Consider the following 27,034-nt stretch of genomic DNA (forward strand, 5'->3'; position numbering starts at 1 on the left):
CATTTTCTTTACTTCCGGTTGCTATATTGTCATCCGGATCTATATTTCTGTAATTAAAATCACCCTTTTCCCATATGCTTGGCTAATTTACTTATACATTTCTTAGTCACTACCCTCCACATTACCAGGTCTCTTTCAACATCTAAGGTAGTATTTCATTTTGTTTACCTGTATCTCACACCATACTGCCTCAAAACCACTGCCACTATTTATTGTATGGGTATAACTCTTTTTCTATCATCAATTGAATTCAATACATCATACCCTTCCATCTCTCTTCTTGTTAGGTCATCCCCATCCAACCATGTCTCACTTATTCCAAATTTTTTGAAGGAATAAATCCAAATGATGCAACCATTTCATTTCCCTTGTTTCTTATACTTCTTGCATTTCTATACAAACATAGCAGTTCTTTCCTGGATCTATAACAAGTCTCATGGATACCAATTATTAGCAATGAAAAAGCAGATTTATAATTTCGAAATTATTTTTATTTTTCAACATAATCTCCTTTAACACTAATACATTTATTGCAGTGATGCTCCAGCGCATTTATCACATCCCTGTAGTAGTTCTCAGTAATATCTGCAAAATACCCCTCTACAGCTGCAATCACCTCTTGATTCTAAGAAAAACACTGACCAGCAAGGAAGAGTTTTAGTTTTTGGAAGAGATAGAAGTCAGAGGGAGCCAAATCTTGGGAATAGGGTGGATGTTCCAACAATTTATAGTTCAGATCCTTTAATTTTCCCATTGCTAAAACACCTTTGTGGGCTGGCGCATTGTCCTGATGAAAGATGATTTTTTCCTTCTGCAAATCAGGTCTTTTCTCATGAATTTTTTGATCTAGTCTGGTTAAAAGATCGGAATTATATTCCCCCGTTATTGTTTTATCCTTTTCAAGATAATTAATAAACAAAATGACTTTAGCATCCCAAAACACTGATGTCGTGACTTTTCCTGCTGATGGAACCGACTTTGTCTCCTTTGGTGCTGAACAATGGCTTATGTCCACTGTTTTGACTGCTGTTTGGATTCTGGTGTGTAATGGTGAATCCAAGTTTCATCCATAGTAATAAATCGATGCACAAAATCAGTTTTATTCTTGTTAAAATGCTCCAAGCACTCTTCAGAAATTTTCATGCGAGTATGTTTTTAATCTGCTGTGAGCAAGTTGCGGCACCCATCTTGCACAAAGATTTTTCATTTGCAAATCTTCATGCAAAATATATCCTACACGTTCTTTTGAAATGCCTATAGTCTCATCCAGTACCATATCGTGGACTTGATCAATGATTTCTGGTGTTGTTATACTTTTTGGACATCCTTCACATGGATCATCTTCAAGGCTGTTATGGCCACGTTTAAACTCGGGAGCCCATTTCTTAATTGTTGAAAATGAAGGAAAAGGTGCCCATAAACTTTTTTAAACTTAGAATGAATTTCTTTTGCCATTAAACCTTCTTTTACAAAGAATTTTATAACCGCACGATACTCAATTTTATCCATTTCAAGGGATACAGACAAGACGTTTGCTTCAGACAGCTGTATAAAAAAACTATTTGATAGAATGACTTGCAATTTCACATGGATGCTTATGACAGATGTACCAATTTAGAAAAAAAAAATCTTGCCGATAGTGTTGCCATCTATGGTTGAGGCCGAGAACTTCTCAGACCACCCTCATACTTTCCTCGAACCATTTCTTTTCTCATTTATTCCAGAACCTTCTTCAAATCCAACTGTTTTTGCTAGATCCCGAGTCATCTCCTTTATTTATTGTCTGCACAAGCATACAGGTCGTGTTGGAGCAACAACAATTCTCATGTTGTGTTTTCCCTTGTCCACTCTGAGCTACTCATTTCCCAGTTTTTTTTGCACACTTGTTCTCTCATTTTGTATACTCTTGCTACCTACTTCTTCATTTATCATGACTGCTTCAGTATTATTTTATTGCACTCATTATTCTCCCTTCAAGCAGCAATATCCAAATGACTCGTACTGAAACCACTCTAATGCAGTCCATCACTTTTATACAGTTCAATTCCTCCTTCAAACTCATTCCAAACTGTGCACCCTTTCTCTTCACACATTTCTGCTAACATATCATTCATAATTCTTGCTTGTCACCTCATCTCATTTGCTGTCGTACCTGGGCAACAAACTATCTTTCCTATCACACTATTATCTTTTATCCTTCTCAACAACCTCCTTTGCATTCTCCTTGATCCCAGTGAAATCATTCTTACCAACTCCTTTACTCGCTTATTCCTCATATTCAATGCTTCAATCACTCTATTAATTTTATCTCCTGGAAAAAAACCTTATGCATCTTCTCATTTACCACTCCTCTAATACAGTGGCATTCACTGATCTTTCATTGCCTATTTGATGTTGACATAATTTGTTTTCTTCTTCGCTCTTCCTTACATATCTACAATTCACCTCATTTCACTCTTCATCTGTTGCCACATCTTCAGCAACTCAGCTTTCAAATCTTGCATCCTTTTTTGTTGTCATTCACTCTGACTATTTTATTGCCAGCCTTACACGCTTGTTCTGCTCGCTACCTTATCATTAATTGCACTTTGTATCGTCATCATTTTAATTTGCCAAAGAGGTGGGAGGCAGTCATTCAGACTGACTTCTCCAAATTAGTATTATCATTTTCTGACCCTCAATCATCAAAATAGAATTCTGAATTACATTCGACAGAAAATGAAATGCAGCATTGTTTCACAAATTACAGGTTTTGTATATAGTTAATATATGAACAGTTTATTTACTTTGCTATGTTTACTGTCTTTTCTTATTTTTGATTTTATTGTAGGATGATTTACTTGACAAAAGTATATATAATTTTATTCATGGTGGAGATCATGCTCGCTTTAGCAGTAACCTTTTGCCTATATCAGTAGGTAAGGAGAATTTCTGATTTTTATAAATTTGATCCTTTATTTTTGCTGTCTGCATAACTTATGTAAACTTTCCAAATTTAATGTTCAAAATAACATGTGATTAACTATAAATTAAAGATGCCAGGAAATTATATTCTTAGTTTAATTCTTTATCCAAGTGTAAGCAAGCAAAATTTTCACATAAAGTAACTGCATGACTGGGCAACTCATAATATAGAGGCTAATGACTTCATATCACTTGAGTAATAGGGTGTGACACCTTTTGGCTACTTGTATATGGAAATATGACTTCTGCGTTACTTCAACCTTGGTATCACTTCTGGGTCTGGCTTCCACTGAAGAGACCTCAATAAAGGTTGAAAGCGGTCTGGGTATTGACCCTTCTAATAATGCATAGCATTATTCATCTCCATAAGGCTTAGCTTTATGGGAGACTAAGGCAAGTGATGCGAAGTCATTAGCCTCTATATATGAGTTGCCTGGCCGTGAAGTTACTTCACATGCAAACATTGTTTGATTACACTTGGAAAAAGGAGTAAAGCAAGAATATAATTTCTTGGCATCTTTAATTTATATGATTAACTATAAAATAAAATTATTTGTTTGAAGCAGTCAACATTTCATTAGTTAATTAATTCCAAAACGTAGAAAGGTATTTCAAGATATTGAATACAAATATGCAGTCCGTTATATAAATTACAGTCATACCCCGACTTACGCGAATCCGGAGTTACGTGGTTTCTTACATGTACATATTCTCGTCCCGCCTCACACCTCACCACTAGTCGTATCTTTCAGGCACCGGCCACGTTCGCCTGTGTCTCACATGCTGTGAACAAGCACTGACGTGTTTCGTGCGGTCTCCATTCATACACAATTTTTATAGTCTACAAACCTTGCAATTGTTTAATGTTATGTTCTTGATAAAAATTTTATCACATAAAAAATAATAATGTCATCCAAAAGAAGTAAGTCTGATTCTTCTACTAGCAAGAAAAGAAAAACATTGACTTTGGAAACAAAACTGAACATTATTAAGGATTTTGAAGGCGGAATGAAAATTTGTGAGCTAGCAAAGAATTTAGATCTACAGGAATCCACGGTAAGAACAATCATGAAAGAAAGGTTTCCAGATTTTGGAGGACATAGATTCTAACGAGGAATGAATTGTAGCCACAAGGCAAGGAATAAAAAAAAAATCATTAGCTTGCTGGGAAGAAATTTTGCGTGACAAGCAAAAGATATTATGCTGCCAGACGAATCTATTAGATTTTATGAAACCATCGACATCGAAATAACTTTCTTTTTTTTATGTATGAAAAACTACAATTATGATTATATTTCTTAAAAAATATTGGTATTTTTGTAAACCTTTTGTTCCAATTGTATGTTTGTATATATAAATTACATGCAATATTATACCCTGAGTTATGCGAATTCGACTTACGTACCTTTTGTTGGTCCCACCTACCGCATAACTTCGGGGTTTTACTGTATTTAATAATTTAAATATTATTTAAATTATAATTACTTGCTTTTTCATTGCTGTTGTAACCTTAAAGAAAGCTGAGGTAGTTGGAAAATAAATGGAGGCATGGTTTGAACAATCCAGAACCTTTTGTTTTACTCAAGATAGACCGCAACACAAATTCAGTATGCCAGAGTTCATGCCTGTTGTCAAATATATTTGAATCTTTCATTTATTTTTCTTGTTACATCACATTTATAAAAAAGTTCATCACCATCATTATCAAATTCCTGATATGTATCCTCAGTTATGATAGGGATGCTTAAGGGTCAAAGCCATATAACTGGGAGGAGACCTACATAGCCTTTTAAAGAATGCAGAGAACCGACTGAGGCTTCTGACCTGATGTCCAATCCTCACCTTCTAGTGATGCATCCTGTTAGATATCAACCTGGATACTGAATAAACGAGGATGGACTAGCAATTTGGGATTTAGCAGACCAAATTATATTCTTATTGGGTTAAACCATAATGTAAAATGATGGTATAATGTTAAAAAAAAAAAAAAGAAGTTAGGTGCTGTAAATAAGGCACAGACTGATTTATGATAAGTACAGTAATTATTGTTTATCCAACCACATTGAATAGGCAGTTTGTTGTTCGGATAATTGATGTACATTCATATAGTACGGTAGCATTAACTGACATGTAGAGGTCAGTTAATTGAAGTGGTCATTGTTTTGAAGGTCAGAAAAAATGGTAAATTACTATATGTTGTGCAGTGGTGATGACAACTATTGTGTGTAAAGACTACATTTCCTTTCTTTACTGTTTGTGTAAAATCAAGATAAAAAGTGAGCTAATTATTGCTGCACATTTTGTGAAGTTAAACTGACTTTTGAATTGCTGATGTATTTATTAATTTTCTATGAATAAACACTCGACACACTGTAGCTGGTAAGTAAACATTGTATTTTTTTTTGTTTAAATGCAGTATTGTCGGCATAGCACCAATGCATCGAACAATGGCTGCAAAGACACACTGCATTTAAAATATGCAACGTATTTTAAATTTGCAGGATTTTTTATTCTGTGCAGTGTGTGTGTGTGTATGAAATGTATTCATGAAGAAAATTAAAGGATATGTGGAAGGAAATTGAAACTGGGGAGAGAGTGTATTAAGTGTTTCAAAAGTGTCTGTCTGTTATTTGACAAGAAAAGCAGCAAATGTTAGTAGACTAGACAGTACCGATAGGATAGGAAATGATGTTATTACTCTCAAACATCAGCTGTGGAAATAGAGAGGAATGAAATGGACATTAATAAAGAAATAGTGTGTGCCTTCATAGGACAAAGCACAAAATTGAAAAATTGCAGAAGTGGCAAGAGATTAGCAGGGCTGCAATTATATTAGCCACTCCATCTGAATGGGAAAAGGTAAGTCGATGGAAATGGTTGCCTTGGTTGCTACAAATGATTTGAGAGGAAAGAAGTTTTCTATGACGGAGGATGTAAAGGAGTTGTTAGACGAGGCAAAACTGAATAACGAGAAGATGAAGACTGTAAGTCTCCTACCATGCTATGATATAGAGGCAAACTGAGGAGGAGGATTCTACATATAGTCATTGAGTCTATATGTAGAATTTGCAGAAGGAATTATGTAGGATTTGTGGATCTGTGGTTTGTTTTTGACAGAAAGAAGGATTTGTACAATGCTGATGGACTGCATCTAAATAATTTTAGGTGTTAGGTGTCTAGAGAGAGTTATGTTCACTGAGCATGCTGAAGTGCAAATTCAGGAAAACTTAAGCAATTAGGCAAGCACAGAATCTAGTATCTCGTGCAAAATTATTGAATAGGATAGTTAATTCAGCAAAAGGTGAGGAGCCAAAAGGTATGCTGCAGTTTCTATATACTAATGCCAAAAGTATCAGGAACAAGAGGGAGAGTTTTTGGCATTGGTTAGTGCAACCTCGAGGTGGGAGAGTATTGGAACTGGTCAGAAGAGCTATCCACAACCAAAGTAACCACATTGCCTCCAATTGGTGAAAGTGACCATGCAGTCTTGACTTGGGAGATTGTACAACTTGAGGAATATTCTGTCAATAAGGGGGGGGGGGGGTATATGTGGAACTACAAGCTTAGGAAGAAGCTTAAATCTGTGCCATGGCATAAAACATTGCAGGATAAGGATATAGTAAGAGTATATAGAAACATTGCCCCAGTCCTGAAAATACTTCTGGTGCAAACTTCATTTGCTTACATTTGGATAAAGGATTAAAGAAATGTATATTTGGTAGCATATCCAAGTGAAAAAACTTCCATCAACTATCTCTAATCAAGAGAATTTTAATGATAAGGTGTTGACACCTTTTGGCAACTGGTATATCGTGATATGACTTCTGCATTACTTCCACCTTAGTATCACCACCTCTGGGCCTGGTTCCCACTGACGAGCCTCAATAAAGGTCGAAACCGGTCTGGGCAGTGACCCTTTCCTTAATACATAGCATTATACATGTCTGCAAGGAGATGTGTTTTACATTATGGGATACTAAGGCAAGTGATCAGAACTTATACTACCTTTATCACGAGTTTCCCCAGTCCTGAAAATACTTCAGGTGCAAACTTCGTTTGCTTACACTAGGATAAAGGATTAAACTAAATATATAACTGGTAGCATAGCCAAGTGAAAAAACTTCCATCAGCAGGGTAAAGATGTTAGTAGTGTATGGGAGTTAAGTTAAAGGGTATATAGAAGAAGCAATATTAAATTTGATACCTATCGTAACAAGGATTAAACAGGTGGGAGTTAGATGAGTGAGTAAATATTATTAAGCATGAGCTGCAGAAGAGGAAAATTCAGTAGAGGGTATATAAAGAGTAAGGTGACCAGCAAACTCATGAAGAGTACAAGGCTCAGGTAATGAAGGCAAAATCAGATTATGAGAAGAATCTAGCCAGGCAGGCCAGAGGAAATTCCAAAGAGTTCTTTCGTTATGTGGCAAGTAAGAGGAAGAATTGCTGTGGAAGATTAACCTTAATAAGTGATGATGGTCAGGAGGAGAGAGTTTCAGATAACATAGTTCAGTTACTGAGTGACCACTTTGCAAGGGAATATCATCCTAGTGAGGTTACTGCTTTAACACATGTAACAGACACCAATGTGAGAAGAGAGGTGAATGAATTGGAGTAGGATATTGTAGAAACTCAATGTGAATATTGCTGTGGGATTAGATGGGATATCTCATCTAATCCCACAGCAATATTCTGGCTAGGGTTTTGTGAGATTGTGCAAAGGAACTAGCAATGCCTCTTTAATTTAATTCTCAGCTCTGGTAGAGTTCCATGGGAGTGGAAAGAGGGCAAAATAATTCTCTTGCATAAGAGAGGTTCTAAGACTGCATTATAGACCAATCAGTATCTAAGGTGCGGTGATAAAAGTACTGGAAAAATTGGTCAAAAAGAGAATTCAAAATGAATGGATAAAAATATGATACTGTATGAGGGAGAACATGGTTTTGTGAAGGGTTGGCCATGCCTTAGTAATTTACTATCTTTTTATAATAGAGTAACAGCAGAGTGGATAAAGGAAATGACTACATGATGATTTTGCTAGATTTTGCAAATTAGAACACATGGAGATGGATATGACACTGGTTAAGTGGATAAGAGGGTGGCTGCTGGATAGATATCAAAAAGTGGTATGTGCAGTGACACAATCAAGGCAAAAATAGGTGACTCGTGGTGTGCCACAAGGTCCAGTGCTGAGACCTTTGCTGTTTAATTTTGTATATAAATGATATAGGAATAACCAGAAAGGAAATATTCAGTTGTTTGCTGATGATGATGTGAAATTAGGTAGAGTAATAGTTAATCAAGATGATGTGGAGAGCTTGCAGGATGATTTAAGTAGGCTATTAATATGGGCAAAAGATAATCGGTGCAGTTTAATGTCGAGAAATGTTAAGTTATGAATTTTGGGATAAATAGATTATAAGCTGTGTACCACATCGATGGAACTGTACTCCAGGAAATAGATGAAGTTAGAGACTTAGTGGTAGCGGTAAACAGAGCTAAAGTTTAGAAGACATGTTGCTAAGGTTGCCCATAAGATTACTTGGCTATTGAAGAACACATTAATAAGAAGAAATGAGGAAGTTTTATTATTTATAAGGTTTTGATATGTCTATGCCTGGATTACTGTGCTCAAATCCAGTTTCTTGGGGGTGGGGGGGGGGTGAAGAAGATTTAGAGGCAAGTGAGCAAAATTTTGAATGGCCTGTGGAATTTTCCAATGAGGACAGATTTAGGGTGTATATGGATTGTAGAAGTTGGTTGAAAAGAGAAAAAGATCAGATATGATAGAAACATTTAAGTTGCTTTAAGGGTTTTATAGGATTGATGCTGGGGAAATGTTTTTCAGCACTTGGCTAGAGGGACCAGAACAAGAGATCATACCTGGAAGTTGAATAAAGGTGTGGTTATTAGAGGCTGTGAGACTAGATAGTTTGCTTGGAGAGTTGTGAATGGGTGAAATGAGTTGCCAGAGTCATTTGTGAGTGCTTTGTTAATAGGTTCAAGGAGAGGTATTGTATATCGTGTGTATAGATTGGGTCTCCTGCGATGTCTTCGGACTCTATTTAGGTGGCCATATTATAATAATAATAAAATATCATGTTAAAACTTAGAATCTTCCTTAAGAGCAGTGCTTCATCACTGTATGATATCACCATGGATCTAAATCTTCTTTTTCTGATTTAACAGAAGAAATTAAGTGATCTCACATTTAGCAGCAGAACGTGTTAGCTTCATCTGAGTTGTCAACAAATTTCATCTGGTACATCAGAAGGAATTAAACAATCTTGTGATAGATGTAAATTGTTTGGATTTCATTGAACAAAATTTTAGTTTTGTATTTTGAGCGAGTGACAAAGATTGGAATTCTTTACTTGCTGTGATGAATAGCCTATTTAAAGAATTGAAGTGTGTAAACACTTCTTTGTGGACCAGAATAAATATAGTATTAAATATATATATATTTAATACTATATTTTAGTATTAAATATTTAAATATAATACTAATAAAATTTGTACTAATTTGTAATAAATTTATAAAATAAAATAAATTTGTACTAATAAAAATTTAGTACAAAATACAAAACTAAAAAATTTTAGTTTTGTATTTTGAGAGAGTGACTTCTTTACTTGCTGTGATGAATAGCCTATTTAAAGAATTGAAGTGTGTAAACACTTCTTTGTGGACTCTTCCAGAATAAATATAGTTTGGTTGCATAATTCTTGTACATGTAAGTATAAAGGACACTTTTGAAATCTAAGTTGATGGAATCAGTGAGGTTCGAGAACTATAGGAGCATTTGTGGCAATTTAAAAGTAACTGCATTACTTTTGAGTATGCAAGGAAATGTACAAAACTTTGTCAAAAAAATATGGCCTTCCCAGAAAAAAAAAGATTTTTTCACCAAGAAGAAAGGACATAAAATGCAAGTGCCTCATTTACTCCATTGAGGAACTTTGGTTTTATATCATTACTTCTGTCACCGTTTTAATGTTAAACTTGGTCTCATGAATAACCCGATCTGTTAAAGCATTGAACAAAATTTGATCTACAAGTGACAAACATAATGAACCATCCTTTGGAATATCATAATAATAGAGTAATGATACTGGAGGAAATGGAATGTTGGTATAATAGATAACTACTGCTCATTTCTTCAGAGAGAGAGAGAGAGAGAGAGAGAGAGTAAAATTGCTTACAAGAAGAAACAATAGTGTTAACTGTTTAAATTTATGTATATTTTTAACAATTCTTATTTTCTTCCTTAAATATGGTAAAATATTTGATTCAACAGACAACTCTTACTATTAACACACACCATCATAACAAGCTCACTCACTATAACAAATTATTGAAAAGCCTTGTCCAAATCCCCTTAGGCATAATTCACAATGGGAACTATCCACAAAAGTGAACTATTCCTGAAGTCCTTACAAGTTTTGTGTAGCGAGTCCACTGTGTGGTATATATGCACACACACTCACATCTTTGGATTTAACGCATTTTCTTTACCCCTTCAGTATGTGTGTATGTCCGAAAATGCATGCACACTTTAATGGTTAATAACTGTTTATTTTCTTAAATTGAATTTAATAATTTTGCGATTAAGAGTTAATGTCAACAATAAAGATTAGATATAAAACCACTGCATGTTTTGTTTAAATGAGGCCTTATCTCAAGTGTTCAAAATCTCCATTCTCATCAACACATTGCTGACATCAGTGAAAAACTAGTCTGCAAACATCAGTCAGTGTATTTCTTGAAATTCTTTGACAGTTCACTTTGATTTCTTGCCTTAACTTTATAAGTGTTGTTGGTTTCATAGCACAAACTTTATCTTTGAGTTAACCCTTATAAGTAATAATTGAGTGGTGTTATATTAGGTGTACTCACAGGGTGCTCAGCACTGCCTCTTCATCCTATCCATCTGTTTGGAAATGTTCAAGATAAATCTTGACATCATAATGTAATGGGGAAGTATCCCATCTTATTAAAAATAAAAATCCTTCTCATTCTTAAATAACTGAAAAATTTATGGTGCAGTTTATATCTGAAGCATGTTGAGATACAAGGGGCCAGTAACTGTTTGAGCAAAAAAAAGAATGGTACAGTCAAATCCTAGGATAATAATTCACACCACGGAACTTGGCAAATTTACATGCCTTTCTGTAGTGATGTGAATTCAGCTTGAATGTTTCATTACTCTAAACGATCTTGTTGACAAAGAGTGGGTCCTCTGTTAATTTTAACAAAAACTACTCATAAAATTCAACCCTATGAACAGTATCATCTTCGTTCAGGACATGCACTCATCTTGGAATATAGCTTTTGAATTTTGCATGCTTTAAAGTGCAATGAACACTTGATTTTGTAATTCCTGTTTCATGAGCAGCTTGTTAGACAGATTTTCTAGGAATTGTTGCAGCATCTCTTTTGATTTCCCAAGGCTCATAGATGTTATGCCTTTCAGATCATTGCTTATATACATTTCAGTATCTAATTTATCACTTTTTCTCTATTCCTTGCTTTTCTAAAAAGTTCATTATAAGTTCTGCATCTTGAAATGTTCTTTATTGATTTCAGCCAGGTGATTCTTCGTCTCCCAGGTCTCTTTTTTTTTCAGTTGTAAAAATATTTATTAGGATGTTAGGTAGTCTGTCTGCATCCATGCGTGCAGTGTGGCTGAACCATCTCAGTTGTTGTTTTCTAACTTTTTCTAATATTGTCTTATATGATAATTCTTGTCTAACTGTGCTATTTGTTTTCTTTTTATCCAACTTGTTTTATTTATTTTTCTTAAGCATTTCAAATACCAACAGTTTTTTTCTCCTCTCTTTTCTTAATTGTCCATACTTCTGCTCCATAGATAACTGTTGGTATAATTATTGATTCATATAATTTTATTTTAGCTTATTTAGATATCTTGTTTGTTTTCCAGATTTTCTGTAATTTTCCCATGGTGGTCCATCCTTTTCGTATTCTGTGTCTGATTGTTTCGAGTGCTTCTATTCCTTCTGTTAATTTTGATCCAAGATGTATGAAGTTATCTACTTGTTCTTTATTTAGGGTAACTGAGGTGTTATTTTTGTTCCTCTCTATTTTCATCACTTTTGTCCTTTGTATATTTATTACCATGTCATATGTTTTACAGGTTTTGTTTAGTTTGTTTATCAGTCTTTGTAGTTCATTTGGAGTTCTTGCAATAAGAACAATATCATCTGCATATTTGATATTATTTATATTTAAATCTTTGATATTGATTTTTTGCACATTATTCTATTCTATTCTTTTCATTGTTTTTTTTTTACAAGTATCTTGGTCTCTCTTTTTTCTTCTAATTGTGGTTAGGATTTCTTGGATTATCCACTGATTGTTTATTTTGGATTTGTTACTTAGGATATCTTTTGCAATTGATAACACTTTCTTTTCCTTCGTCCCAGTATTTTTCACTGGGAGATGGAGGGTTTTAATCTTAGACCTATCTGTTCTAAAAATTGACTTCTGATTGAACTCTCATGAATTACTAATCTTTTCCATTGTTTGTTTATGATGATATAATCTATACAGTTCTTTATATTACCATCTAGGGATGTCCATGTATATTTATTATTAGGATGTTGATAAAACTGTGTTTGCAATCATTAGGTCATTTGCTTTACAGAAGTGTAGTAATTGTTCTCCTCTGTTGTTAAGCTCTCCATATCCAAATTGTCTCTTTCCATTGTTTGTTTATGATGATATAATCTATACAGTTCTTTATATTGCCATCTGGGGATGTCCATGTATATTTATTATTTGGATGTTGATAAAACCGTGTTTGCAATCATTAAGTCATTTGCTTTACAGAAGTGTAGTAATTGTTCTCCTCTGTCATTAAGCTCCCCATATCCAAATTGTCTCATTACATCTTTTTTTGTATGCTACGAACTGTCCTATTTTAGTGTTAACATCTCTCATCACTATTATGAGTTCTGTTTTTTGATCTGTCTATTTCCTGTTGTAGTTCCTCATAGAAATTTTCTATTTCTTCCTCTTGATGGTTACTATCTGGTGCATATATTTGGATTATTTTAATTAATTATTTGAAATTTGGCTGTGATTATTCTGGGAGACACTGGTTTATTTCAATTACTGAGTGTATAAGTTTCTTCTCAATTAATAATGGAACTCCTTCTCTATGTATGTCATCTTTTCTTCCTGAGAAGTATAGTCTTCTTTCTGGTAAATCTATAAATCCTTCTCTGTACCAACATGTCTCAGATAGACCTAAAATATTCCATTTCAGTCTTTTTAAATTTTCCTTATTAATTGCAATTTTCCAGGTCGGTATAATGATCTTATGTTGAGGATGGCTGCATGCTGCACATCTTTGCTGACCACATCGCTGATTTCTCACCTGCTCTATGTGGTTTCGACTAGGCATGTTATTTGTGTTGGAGGTTCTTTTTGAAATTCTTTTCTCCACCGTTCTAAGGGCAGTTTTCACCATAAAAAGAAAGAAATTACAGAGTTATGGACTGATTAAGTGTATATACTTTATTCGCAACACCCTCTATTCCTATTTATTTCATTGTTTTATATTTTTTTGACTAATTGAAATTTTCCCCCCATAATCATTAAACAATCATTTAAGGTTATGTTTTCATACTTGCTTGAAACAAGAAAATAAGTTGTATTTTTAACTTCTATGCCTCAAATAGGCTTCACTTATATTGATCATAGTTATTATGAAATCTTTGACTACTTTATTAATACATGATAATGAAGAAGTTATTATCAATAAAGAAGAAATTGTTGGCAAAATTTCTTGAACACAGATGAGCATAAATTTTTGTAGTTATCTTTAATTTTCATTGATTTATTATCTCAGTAATAAAGAATTTTATCTTCTCTGAATCAAAATTATTCTTCCAAGAAAAACAGTGTGAAATAGATGATATCTAATTCAAATACAAAGGAATAAAAGTTTTACATTGGCTACACTGCATAATTCAGAAGGCCTAGTCATAGAGTCAAAATAAAGATGAATTGAGTACCTCCCGTAGTACACATCTTTGGAAAAGGAAATAAAACTGAATGCAAGAATTACAAAGGAATTTCCCTACCGAGTGTTCCTGGTAAGAATTTATGCATTTATCAAGCTGGATTCTTGATAAATACAGGTTGTCAGCATCAGATTTTCACTTTAAGACAAACAAATAGATGGGAATGTAACAAGGATCTGTATTGAAGTTACATACTCATAGACAGGCTTATACGTTGGTTATGCATTATTAAATCACTTAAGGAATTGAACAACGTAGATACGAATATAAATTAAATTACACTTTAATAAATATTTCCGATATTTCGGCAACATCACGTTGTCATCTTCAAAAGGAACTTACAGAAAAAAAAAACACTCGTGCACGTAGGCACTACAACACAGTAACTGAGAATGAAGAGATGAAGCTATTGTTCTCCTAAAAGTCCTGATGGTGCCCTCTAGCCGGATAAGTAGGTGTTCTTGGCCGTTGGGCTTGAAGGTCTGCTGATGTAAGCCTCCCAAATTTGGGGCAGTCACATACAACCAAATTTGTTGAAGTTTGGAGAGTTTCTTAGGGCTGAGGCTGATTCCATAAATATTCATTCGAATTTGTATTTGCTACAGTGTATTACTGTAGCTTTCTTCCACCGTATTCTGTGGCGTGTATCCAGAGCATGGTCTGCAAGACCAGAATGGCTGTACTTGCGAAAACGGATGTAGTTCTTGTGTTCAGAAATTCTAAGATTCGCTGTCCTGCCTGTTTGCCCAAAGTAAGACAGTTTACAGCTGCAAGGGACCTGATATACACCAGATAGGTCTAGGGGAAGTGGTTGGTCTTTAGTGGAGCAGATAAGGGATGCCAATTAAAAAAAACATTACCTGACCTCCTGTTACAGGCCATACAGAAAATTGGCATCCCTCATCCGCTCCACTAAAGACCAACCACTTCCCCTAGACCTAACTGAGAGGAGATCTCCACATAGCCTTTAAAGGAGTGCAGAGAACCGACCAGGGCCTAATGTCTAATCCTCACCTTCTCGTGGTGCCCCCTGTTGGGTATCTACCTGGATACTGAACAAACGAGCATGGGCTGGCAATTTGGGATTTAGCCGACCAAATTGTATTCTTATTGGCTTAAACCAATATACAAAATGATGGTACAACATGACAAAATTTCATGCTGCCTGGGCCTTTGCCTGGTTAAACAAAGCCCCCGTTGTTTTCGCCAGGGAACCAGGGAGAACAGCGAAAAGTCAGCTACTGGAACAAATCTGAAAGCACACCTCAACTCAACATCACCAGAGTTAAAGATCGGTACTATCAACATAAGAAGCCTGGATGGCAAAGAAATGGAGCTAGCTGAGGAATTAGATAAGTACCAAATCGACATAATAGGGGTGACTAAAACAAAAAAGACCAAAACTGGTGAGATCTTTCTGAGCAATAAATGCATAATATTATATTCAGGCAATGACAATCAAGGAAAAGAAGGGGAAGCCATAGTATTCAACACTAAATACTAGGCTCATCTTCTTGAATGGCAGGCAGTCTCAAGTAGAGTGATGCAGGCAAATATCAGAATGGGGAACTGGACAATGAGACTTATTTGTGCCTATGGTCCCACAGAAGGCTCTACTAAAGTAGATGTGGAGGAATTTTTTGAGGCTCTGGAGAAAGCTACTGCACAATGAAAAATGAAAAGTTGGTCCTTGTTGGGGATCTAAATAGCAAAATAGGAAGTGATTGTCAGACATACAAAAATATTTTGGGAAAATTTGGAGAAAAGAACAAAGCTAATAATAATGGCAAATACCTGTTGGATTTCTGCTCAGGACATGGACTGGGTATTACTAACACCATATTCCAACATAAAAATCGGCACAAATTCACGTGGAGAGAAGAGGCAAGGAATAAGAAAAGTCTCATTGTCTATGTTATTGTTGATAGTGATGTTTTCTCCTTGGTGCAGGACACCACAGTGTACAGAGGATTTGAAATATCAAGCAATCACTATTTAGTCTTGAGCAGGATAAAATTGAATTTCATATTGAAAAGAATGACGTAAGAAAGTTTTAAAGCAATTAAAAGTTGCGCAGCTCTCAGATGTGAACCATAGACTAAAATAGACAAAGATTATTGAAGAAAAAATGAAAGAGTTTGAGGAAAAGAACCTAAACTTGAAGAAAACTCTGATTGATTCAGCCAGAGAGGCATGTGGTGAGGTTGTCTGCAAGGATAGAAAAATCAGAACTCCATGGTGGACACAGGAAGGAAAAGAGACAATGAAGGAAAAGAAGAAAGCATATCAAAAGTTCCTGGCAAATAAGTCAGCTTGTGCTCTTAGAGAATACAGAGACAAATGTTAGAAAGCTAAATGCTGTGTAAAATTAGCTAAACAAAAGTCATGGGAGGACTTTGGCAAGAACATAGAAAATAAATATCAAGAAGGTGGTAGGATATTCTGGAGGTTGTAGAAGAAGCTTAGAAATGGAGGAAAGAGTGCTGTGAAAGGAGTTAGAAATGATAAAGGTGATATGAAAACGGGAGAAAAAGATATTCTTGAAGTATGGAGTAATTACTTCGAAAAATTGCTAAATGAAACACGCAGTGATAGCACAGTGGTAAAAAAAAAACTCAACAGGCATACAGTAAGGAATACATATCCATACTTGAAGTAGAAAAGCTTGAAATGTGGAAATGATGCAGGAGTAGATGATATTCGACCAGAAATGCTGAAGTATGGTGGTATAAGAGTCTTAGAGTGGCTGCATTGCATAGTTCAGAAGGCCTGGACAGAGGGACGAATTCCTGATGATTGGAGTAGAGATCTCATAGTACCCATATATAAAAAGGGAAATAAAACTGAATGTGAGAATTACAGAGGTATTTCCCTACTGAGTGTTCCTGGCAAGATATATGCCAGTATACTTGAGAAACGTTTGAGAAGAATTGTGGAAGAACAAGCTGGATTCAGGCCAAATAGAGGCTGTCAGGATCAGATCTTCACTTTACGACCAATCGTTGAGAAAGCATGGGAATATAACAAAGATCTGTATTTAAGTTTTGTCGATCTGGAAAAGGCATATGACAAGGTATCAAGAGAGAAGCTATTATACACTGCAGTTATATGGTGTCAATGGGGCATTATATCAAGCAATACTTAGTCTTTATTTGAGTTGTAAGTCAGCAGTTAGAATTGAAGGAAGTACAGAGAGATGGTTTAATGTTAAATCTGGTGTCAGACGAGGATGTACATTATCCCCTCTGTTATTCATTATCTATATGGATCGCATTATGAAGGAAAGTGGTATTAAACATGATATCAGAATTGGAGATGTTAATGTCAGCTCTTTGCTTTATGAGGATGATGTTATACTTCTAAATAAATCCGCTACAAGTTTGCAAGATTCCCTGACTAAAATGAATAATTATTGTGTAATAGATATACTATGATGGTCAGCAATACAAAGACAATGAAAATAGGTAGAATCGTTGAAAATGTCAACTGTGTTCTGAACGGAGAACCTGTGGAACAAGTAAAACATTTCAGCTACTTAGGCACAATTTTTAGTGAAGATGGTAAATTAAATATGGAAATAGACAACAGAATCAACAAAGCTGCTATGGTAGGAAGTCAATTGAATAAATTCATATGGAATAAGAGAGAAATTAGTCGGAACACTAAATTAGCTATATACAAACCAGTTTTAACTTGTGGATCAGAGAGCTGGGTCAGAAGTAAAATACTTGACCAAAGACTAGAGACCGCAGATTTGAAATACTAGATGAAATAAAGCAAACAACAGAGAGACAATTATCGCCATGCATGTGAAGAAGTAAAATCCAGTTAAACATGAAAGCAGTTTTCCATAAAAAATGAATATATTGTGAAGTAAAAAAAATAACATAAACCTACACCATTAAAAATAAGAGGCAAACAAACTGTTGAAGATATAAAAATAAAAAAATCTGAAATGTCGGCTGACCTTCATGTAAATTTTTGCAAAAGCTATCTCTGAAAATAATAGGAAACGGTTTGTTTAATGAGGAGATCCCACATCTATTAAGGATAGAAATAGATGATACATTCAAATAGATAAAACAGGAGTAAAGGTGATAATGATAAGAGTCCTGGAACCATGGAAGAGAAACAACAAAGCACTGTTCATCAAATTCCTGATAAGTACCCTCAGGGGTTTAAGGATTATTATGATAGTAGTGTGATTTTGCCACCTTCTTGATATTTATTTTTCTATGTTGTTACCAAAGTCTATCCATGACTTTTGTTTAGCTGGTTTAACACAGTGCTTTGCTTTCTTACAATTTTCTCTGTATTCTCTAAGAACACCATCTGACTTACTTGCCAGTAACTTTTGCTATGCTTTCTTCTTTTCTTGACTGCTTCTTTACTTCCTGAGTCCACCATGGAGTTCGGGTTTTTCTATCTTTACAGACTTCCTCACCACATGCCTCTTTGGCTGAATCAATGTTTTCTTCAGGATTTGCCATTGAAAACAAGAACTAAACCTTGGGGTTAGGTTCTTGTTTTCAGTTTTTTTTCATTTGTTCTTCGATGATGTTTGTGTATTTGAGTTTACAGTTCACTTCTGAAAGCTGCGTAACAACCTTGATCATCATCATACGTATCAAGGATTTAGGCCTAGTATGGCCTGTTCCGGCCTTAGAAGTCATCGTTGAATCGTTTAAGAGGACGTCCTGGTTTTCTTTTTCCTAATGGCTTGTACTTTAAGGCTTGTTTTGGTAATCTTTCTGTTTTCATTCTTTGAACATGTTCCATCCATCTATGTTTATATTTTTTAATTTTTTCCAGACAGAAAAAATTTTTTCAAATTTTTTCTGTCTGGTTCTTGGTTTAATTCTTTTGTGATCAAATAGGGTATACTTTGCAGTTTTTCTCATAAACTTCATTTCTGCTGTTGTTAATCTTTGTTTGTCTTTTTGTTTTATTGTCCAGATTTCACTTCCATACATTAAGACCGGTAGGGCTAAAGTATTGTATACTTTTAGCCTGGTTTTCTTTTGAACTAGGTTTGGTTTAAACATAGAGTTAATTACTCCTGTTATTTTTAAATATTTTGCAATTTTTATGTTTATATCTTTTTCATTTTCATAAGCGATCATACATCCTAGGTAGTTAAATGAATTCACCTGTTCTAAGATCTTGTTATCTAATACTATTTTAGTTCTTGCTGGATCTTGTCCTTTAAAGGCCATAGTTTTTGATTTTTCCGTTGATATTATCATACCATAATCTTTGGATATCTCATTTAGATTTAAAATAGCTTTCTGTAAGTTATCTTCAGAATTTATAATTATTATTTGGTCGTCTGCAAAGAGGAGAGTGTTTAAGTTAACTGTAGGTGAAAGTTTAATTCCTTGATGTAAATTTTTACTCCATTTTATTATTATTTAATTTAAGTAGATATTAAGAAGAGTTGCTGAGAGGGGACATCCCTGTCGGACCCCTTGGTTTATCTGTCTTGTATATGATAGCTCATGATTTAATCTTATTTGTATTTGATTATTTTCATATATACCTGTGACAGCTTTTAGGATATTATTTGGTATTTGTCTTTCTTTTAATATGTTAAATAATATGTTTCTTTTAACTTTGTCAAATGCTTTTTCAAAGTCAATAAATGCAATATGTGTTTCTAAATTATATTCTCTTCTTTTCTCTATTATTAATTTTAGGCAGAAGGCTGGGTCTATACATGATCGTCCTTTTCTAAAACCATTTTGTACCTCTAGAATAAAGTTTTCGGAATATTTCATTAGTTTGTTATTTAAAATTCTGCTGTATATTTTGTAACATGAATTTAGTATACTGATACCTCTATAGTTTTTAGGGTCATCTCTATTACCTTTCTTAAAGATAGGAATCACAATTGCTTTTTTCCATTCTATTGGGGGGGATACCAGTTGAGTAAATTTTATTTTAAAATAATAAGCGTCTTCCTTTGAATCTTGTTCCTGCGTATTTATATAGTTCTGAACCTAGCTTATCTTCTCCAGGTGATTTTCCGTTTCTTGTTTCTTTCAGGCTGATTTCTAATTCTTCTTCAGTTATTTCCTTTTCATTTTCGTTAATTGTTTGCCAGTTGTCTTTTTTAAAATATTTGTCTGTCCACAGTTCTGTGTAGTAATTTAGAAATTCTTCTAATTTCAATTCAGTGTTTAATTTTATGTTTTCTTTGGTATCTGCATTTAGGTGTTTCAAAATCTTATATACATTGGGTCTTATTTTATATAAATCATGTTCTAAATTAGAAACAAATTTATTCCATGATTCTCTGTCTTTTTCTGACTTCTCTTTTACCTATGGCTCTTATTCTTTTATATTCTATTTCATCTTCTAATCTTTTACTGCTTAACCATTTGTGATAGGCTTCTTTTTTCTTTTTGATTATTTCTTTGATTGTATCATCCCAGATCTTCAGTTTTTTTCTTTTATTGAATTTTTTGGTCTTTCCTAAGCTTTCATTTGCTGCTGCATTTAGTATCGTTTTTATATTAAGCCATTCTATTTCTATTTCTTCATTTTGTTTTATTTTATCTAGATACTGGTTAATTCTTTGTTCGTATAGCCATTGTACATTTGTGTCATTCAATAGTCTAGTTTTATAAACAAATGTTTCGATTTTTCTTTCTGTTCTTGTTACTTGTATCCATTTAGGTGGTAATCTTAATTTTATTTTAACAAGGAAGTGGTCACTGCTTATTTCATATCCTCTGTGAACTCTAACATCTAGTGAAAATTTTGATGTCTTTTCATTTAATATGAAGTAATCTAATATTGATTTCCATCCTCTTGCTGCCCAAGTATATTTATGTGTCTTTATGTTTATAGAAGGAATTCATTATTTTTAGGTTATTATAAACTACAAAGTCAATCAATTTTTTACCATTTCTGTTTAGAGTGTGTTCTCCATGTATTCCTATATTATTATTAATTTTCGTGTTTCCAATTCTTGCATTTAAGTCTCCTGCTAAAATTATGTAATCATTTTTATTTATTTTATTATATATGTTTTGTAGCTGATTATAAAAATCAATATTATCCTGTTCTCTTCTTTCTTCTGGGGCATATAAACCAATTATTGTTAAATAGCCTCTATCTATTTTTATTCTAGCTTCTATTATTCTTTCCTTCCATAATTTATAATGTTTTAACTGTTTTGAAAGGGAGTTATGAATCCAAATCATGACTCCTGCTTGTGCTCTTTGGTCTTTGTCGACTCCACTGTATATCACATTAAAATTTTCATTTCTCATAGTTCCTTTTAATTTCTTTTTTGTTTCAGTGATTACTGCTATTTTAAAATTTCTTTCATTTAATAACTGGTCTAATCCTATTTCTTTATATGCTATTTCTCTTACATTCCAGTTTGCTATGTGTATTATATTTTGTCGTTTCCATTTTCGTTTTCCTTTTTCCATTCCAGGGTCGTTTCCCATAGATTCAATCCGATTATCTTTTTCTGTCAGCTTACAAGTATTGTTATGTTCTCCATGTCAGGGGACTAGCCTGACGATGGAATAGTTCAGTGGTAGGGCTGAACTATTCCTACCTTAAGGCTTCTGAACTCGCCTTCTTCCGAATTTAAACCCATAGGAGGAATATTGAGATGAAATATAGTAAGGTTTATAGAGAGGACATAGTTGTAAGGCCAGAAATGAAAAGACCCCATGGCCCTCGAGTACTATAATAGCACCAGGGTCATAAAGTAAGAAGAGTTGGCTGATAAGGCCTTATAGGAAAGATTAAAGTAAGTGGGTCTTCCTCAAAGTAGAAGAAGGAGAGGATAGATCCAGCTAGGGGTCCATGGGAGTGCTGCTTCCCTTACAATCAAGATGATTGCCCCTTATGGCAATAACAACCTTGATTTCTTTTAAAATTTTCTTACACACTCATCTTTTCAATATGAAATTTTATCCTGCTCAGTACTAAATGGTGATCACTTCCAATTTCAAATCCTTTGTATGCTCTTGTGTCCTGAACCATAGTTAATGAGATGTTTCCTATTTCTTGTTCTTCTTTCTATATGAATTTGTGTATGTTTTTATGTTAGAACATGGTGTTATTAATAACTAACCCTTGTCCTGAACAGAAATCCAGCAGACATTTATTATTATTATTCTTTGTACTTTTCTTTAAATTTTCCCAAAACATTTCTATATTTCTGATACTCATTTCCTACGCTCCTCTTTACATCTCCAACAGGGACCAACTTTTCATTTTTATTGAGCCAGCTGCTTTCTCTAATGCCTCAAAAAATTCTTCCTTGTTAGAACCTTCTGTGGGACCATAAGCACAAATGAGTCTCATTGTCCAATTTCCCATTCTGATATTTGCCTGCATCACTGTACTTGATATTGCCTGCCATTCAAAATTATTATCCTCATATTTAGTGTTGATTACTATGGCTGCTCCCTCATTTCCCTGATTGTTATTGCCTGAATATAACATTTTGTATTTGTTGCTTAGAAAGTCTTGCCTATTATGTCGATCTGGGACATATCCAATTCTTCTTATGTGTTGATAGTACCAATCTTGAACTTGGTTGATGTTGAGTTGAGACGTTCTGGGATTTGTTTCAGTAGCTAACTTTTTGCCCTGGTTCCCTGATGAAAACAATGGTGGCCTTGTTTAACCGGCAACGCCCTACCTGGCATGAAATTCTGTCATTTCGTAGCCAACCAAAGTGTATCCTTATTGTCATTTATGCCAATAAGGATACACTTTGGTTGGCTAAATCTCATATGCCAGTCCATCCTCGTTCGTTCAGTATCCTTATACATACCTAACAGGGCGCACCACGAGAAGGTGAGGATTCAACAACAGATCAGAAGCCCCAATTTATTATAGTCTAAAGTGAAAAATAAACTTTCAACATAATTTAGAATATGTTAACTCGAGTTTCATTTAGTATTGAGTCATAATTGAGTGTATGAATTTTGTATTCTGTTTAGATATTCCAATAAACATGCCATATTTACCTAAACCTGAGTCATGATTGATTACAATTCCAAACTACCACTTATAAAAATAGAACCTATTTTCGCGGGAAGAAATTAGAGTATATAATTATAGATTTAGGTTACGACTGCAATAATCTGAATCTGTATGGCAGTGTTAAAGTAAGATATTGTGTAAGAAAACCTCAGAATCTAGTATTGTCTCCCTGAACAAGGATCCTTTTCTGCTATAGGATACTGGCTAGTACAGCAAAATATAAATTCGCCAGTATCCGAAGAGGAAACAATCCTAGATATAAGCATATTAGGCCCGATATCTGACGAAGTAAAATAGCGATAGAAAGATAGAACAGGAAGAGATAAATCAGAAAATATAGAGAAAGTAACGACATAACAATAGAACAGCCGGTAGGATTTTAATTGAATAAGGTTTTGAATAAGAAAGGATTTAATCAAGTAAACAAACTCTTTAAGTATAAAAACATAAATATAAAAATTTAACAGTTGATTCGAAAACTTTAAAAAATTGTTTACTTTACATAATCTTAAAATCCAGGGAGAGTCAGCATCAGCAGACATTGAAGCTGTCCGGAAATACCCAGCAGAACTTTTAAAAGTCATTGAAGAAGATGGTTATAGTGCAGACTAGGTGTTCAATGCAGATGAATCCTGATTATATTGGAAAAAAATGCCAAAACACACCTATATTTCAATAAATGAAAGATCAGCTCCTGGATTCAAAGTTTCCAAAGATAGAATTACTCTACTGTTTTGTAGTAATGTATCAGATGATTACGTGACAAAACCAATGTTTATTAGCCGATCTGCAAATCCTCGTGTGATGAAAGGGCTCGAAAAGTCCACCCTACCTGTTCATTGGCGGGCAAACAAAAAGGCATGGGTCACAGCTAGCATGTTTGAAAATTGGTTTTTCAAGTGTTTTGTACCTGATGTAGAAAGTTATACAAAACAAAAAAATTACTCTACTGTTTTGTAGTAATGTATCAGATGATTACGTGACAAAACCAATGTTTATTAGCCGATCTGCAAATCCTCGTGTGATGAAAGGGCTCGAAAAGTCCACCCTACCTGTTCATTGGCGGGCGAACAAAAAGGCATGGGTCACAGCTAGCATGTTTGAAAATTGGTTTTTCAAGTGTTTTGTACCTGATGTAGAAAGTTATACAAAACAAAAAAAAAGAAGAATATCGACTTCAAAATTCTACTAATTTTTGATAATGCAACCAGGCCACCCAACAAATTTAAGCCATCCAAATATTAAAATAACTTTTTTCCTGCCTAATACTACTTCACTTATTCAACCACTCGACCAAGAAATAATATCAACATTTAAGTCATTATATTCGTCGAACAGAAATCTAATCCAAACATGCACTGTCTCAATCGTGGAAAGAGTTTTCAATATTGAATTGTGTGAAAATTATTTCTCTGTCCATTAAGGAATTACAACCCTCTAGGCTGAATGCTTACTGGAAAAAAATATGGCATGAAGCTATTCTGGAACAAAATTTTGTACCTCCGGTGGATGCTGAGCTAAGTCGTATAATAAACATCGCACATATTTTTGGTGGAGAGGGCTTTTGTGATATGGTTGAAAACGAAATTAGTGAATGAATTGATGGGGAAACAGATTTAAATGATGAGGAACTGGTATAATTAATAGATGACGTTGAACCAAATGGTGGGGAAAGTTCTGCCGAAGATTCTGATTGCGATGAATCCGTTAAAGAATTGAGTTTAAAGAAATTAGCAGAAGGAATTAGACTGGGCAAGAAAGTTGGGAAGTTATTTTACAGATAATGATCCCTCAATGGAGCGATCTGGAAAATTCACGAGAAAATTGAATATTTGTTTGGCTCCATATTATGAACTTAATAAAAAAAATTGCAGCATAGTGGTAAGCAAGGTTTTATTACTGAATTCTTGATAATTAAACGAGCCGAAGTATGCAACGAGAATTATACAAATAATGTCCAAGAAATTTCAAGTGTTGATGACGTCCGGCCACTTAAATAAAGAACATCTACGAAATGTTATTTCTGAAGACGGTAATGACGATTAAAATATGTGCTTTATTTTGTTGTCTCTAAGACATTTATGCATTATGTGCAATGAAGTTGATGTACAATTTGTAATTTTTATAATTTTATACTATGTATTTGTCTCATAGTTTGTTTTCTTAACTTACATGAATTACCTGAATTAAAAAAAAATATTGTTTTTGTTGGATATGTCATTGTTGTTCATATAATTTAAAAAAAAAAAAAAGATTTCGGAAGATCCTGCTTTTTTTGTGATCTAAGTCTCGCATAATGCGATTTATATAACATGGCATTTCTATGGAACCTAACATCCGCATTATACGAGGGTTACCTGTGTGTGTGGGGGGAAGAATAATTCTAATATACCTTTGTATGATGTTGCTGGTTGTCTTCTTATTCAGCGGCATCCGGCACATGGCGATATACATTTATCTGCTGTTGAAGTATGACTTAAAGGAAGGGGGGGAGTTGGAAATGTGGGGAGAGAGAGAGAGATGTGGGAGACCTGGTTTTTTTTAAGGGTGGGCAGAGAATTCTTTGGGAGGGATGTGAAAGAAATTTTTGGGGAAGGAGAAGGATATGATAGGATAAGATTAGGGGCGGGAGTAACGGGGTGTGAGCCATTTCAACAGTGCATCATCTTCGGAGCTCGTAGGGGAAGTGAAGGCATGTTGATATGGTGTTTTTGTCTTTGATGTACTGTGTTGTTTTCTATTGGTCGGAGTCATGACCTAATTTTTATGTTTTGGAGCTTCTAACTCTGAGTTTATATAGGGGCGGTGGATGTTTATCGAGTTTGTCACATTTTTTCCGATATTCTAAGCATTGTTTCATTTACCTGTATGTCTATTATTATGGCTTTGTCGATTTGTGGGGTATGCTTCTGTTCAAGTACATGGACTGCTATTTCTGTTTTTCATGTATTTTGTATTCTGTTTTTCTTTTGGTTGTTGCATTTTTTATTGTTAAAATGTTCTGGAATTGGTATGTTTCAGTCACGGAAGTGTTGTCGTAGTCTTGCCCATAAAAAATCAGATCGTAGAACTTGTGTAGGTGACATTGGCAAGGAAATTGTAAACTACATTGTGGTGTTCTAGTATTTCTTGGTTCTCCAATGATAGAATATCTATCATAGATATTCTATGCATTGGAGAACCAACATGTATTACCACTTTACAAGCATCCCTTAACGATTTCAGCACCAGACTAAAATTCACTATAGAAAGAGAACATGTAAAATCCATAAATTTCCTAAACCTGACATTAATTAGAACAAACAACAAAACAGCCACAAAAATATTCCACAAACCCACACATATCAGAAACTACCTCCACTTTAACTGATACCATCCTTATTCTATTAAAAAAATCAGTTATCCTAGCACAATTTATAAATTCTTACAAGTTTGACTATGCATAATTATCTCAACACAGAAATAAAGAAATTAACACAGATTTTTAAAAACCGAAATTACCCAACACAGCTAATAAATTACGCCAACAAAATTGCAAAAACTCGTCAAAACAATCCAAGAACCAAAACAAACTTCCAACACAAAAAAATCATCAAACTGCCATACATCCAGAATACATACAAAGTCCACAAATTCATTTTCAAATACATCGACTATAAGATGGTGTTACCACGAACCAAAAATTGGCAACACTTCTAAAACCTACAAAATCTCACACACACAAAGAAATACTAAAACACCACAATGTAGTTTTACAATTTCCTTGCCAACAAGACTATGATGTCACCTACACAGTTTCTACGATCTGTTCTTTATGGGTAAGACTACAAGAACACTTCCATACTGCAACATACCAGTTCCAGAACATTTTAACAATAAAAAAGACAAAAACCAAAAGAGAAAACAAAATACAGAGAAAAAAAAAAAAAAAAAACAGAAATAGCAGTCCACACCCTTGAACAGAAGCATACCATACAAATTGACAAAGCCATAATAATAGACATAC

General features: G+C 34.2%; 1 protein-coding gene across 6 annotated transcripts in view; it reads left to right on the forward strand.

The window, feature by feature from the left end:
- The window catches only part of LOC150094596 (uncharacterized), a 700,870-nt gene that overhangs the window by 296,160 nt on the left and 377,676 nt on the right, over positions 1–27,034 (forward strand). For all 6 annotated transcript variants that reach the window (XM_090411629.1, XM_090411628.1, XM_090411625.1 and 3 more), the window contains one exon: positions 2,831–2,918. In XM_090411629.1, the coding sequence (XP_090267755.1) occupies positions 2,831–2,918 (88 nt within the window). The remainder of the gene's footprint in view (positions 1–2,830; positions 2,919–27,034) is intronic.

The sequence above is a fragment of the Typopeltis vanoorti genome, chromosome 21 (assembly GCF_054136105.1).
Source record: "Typopeltis vanoorti isolate ZY-2024b chromosome 21, IOZ_Tvanoo_1.0, whole genome shotgun sequence".
NCBI classification, from domain to species: Eukaryota; Metazoa; Arthropoda; class Arachnida; order Uropygi; family Thelyphonidae; genus Typopeltis; species Typopeltis vanoorti.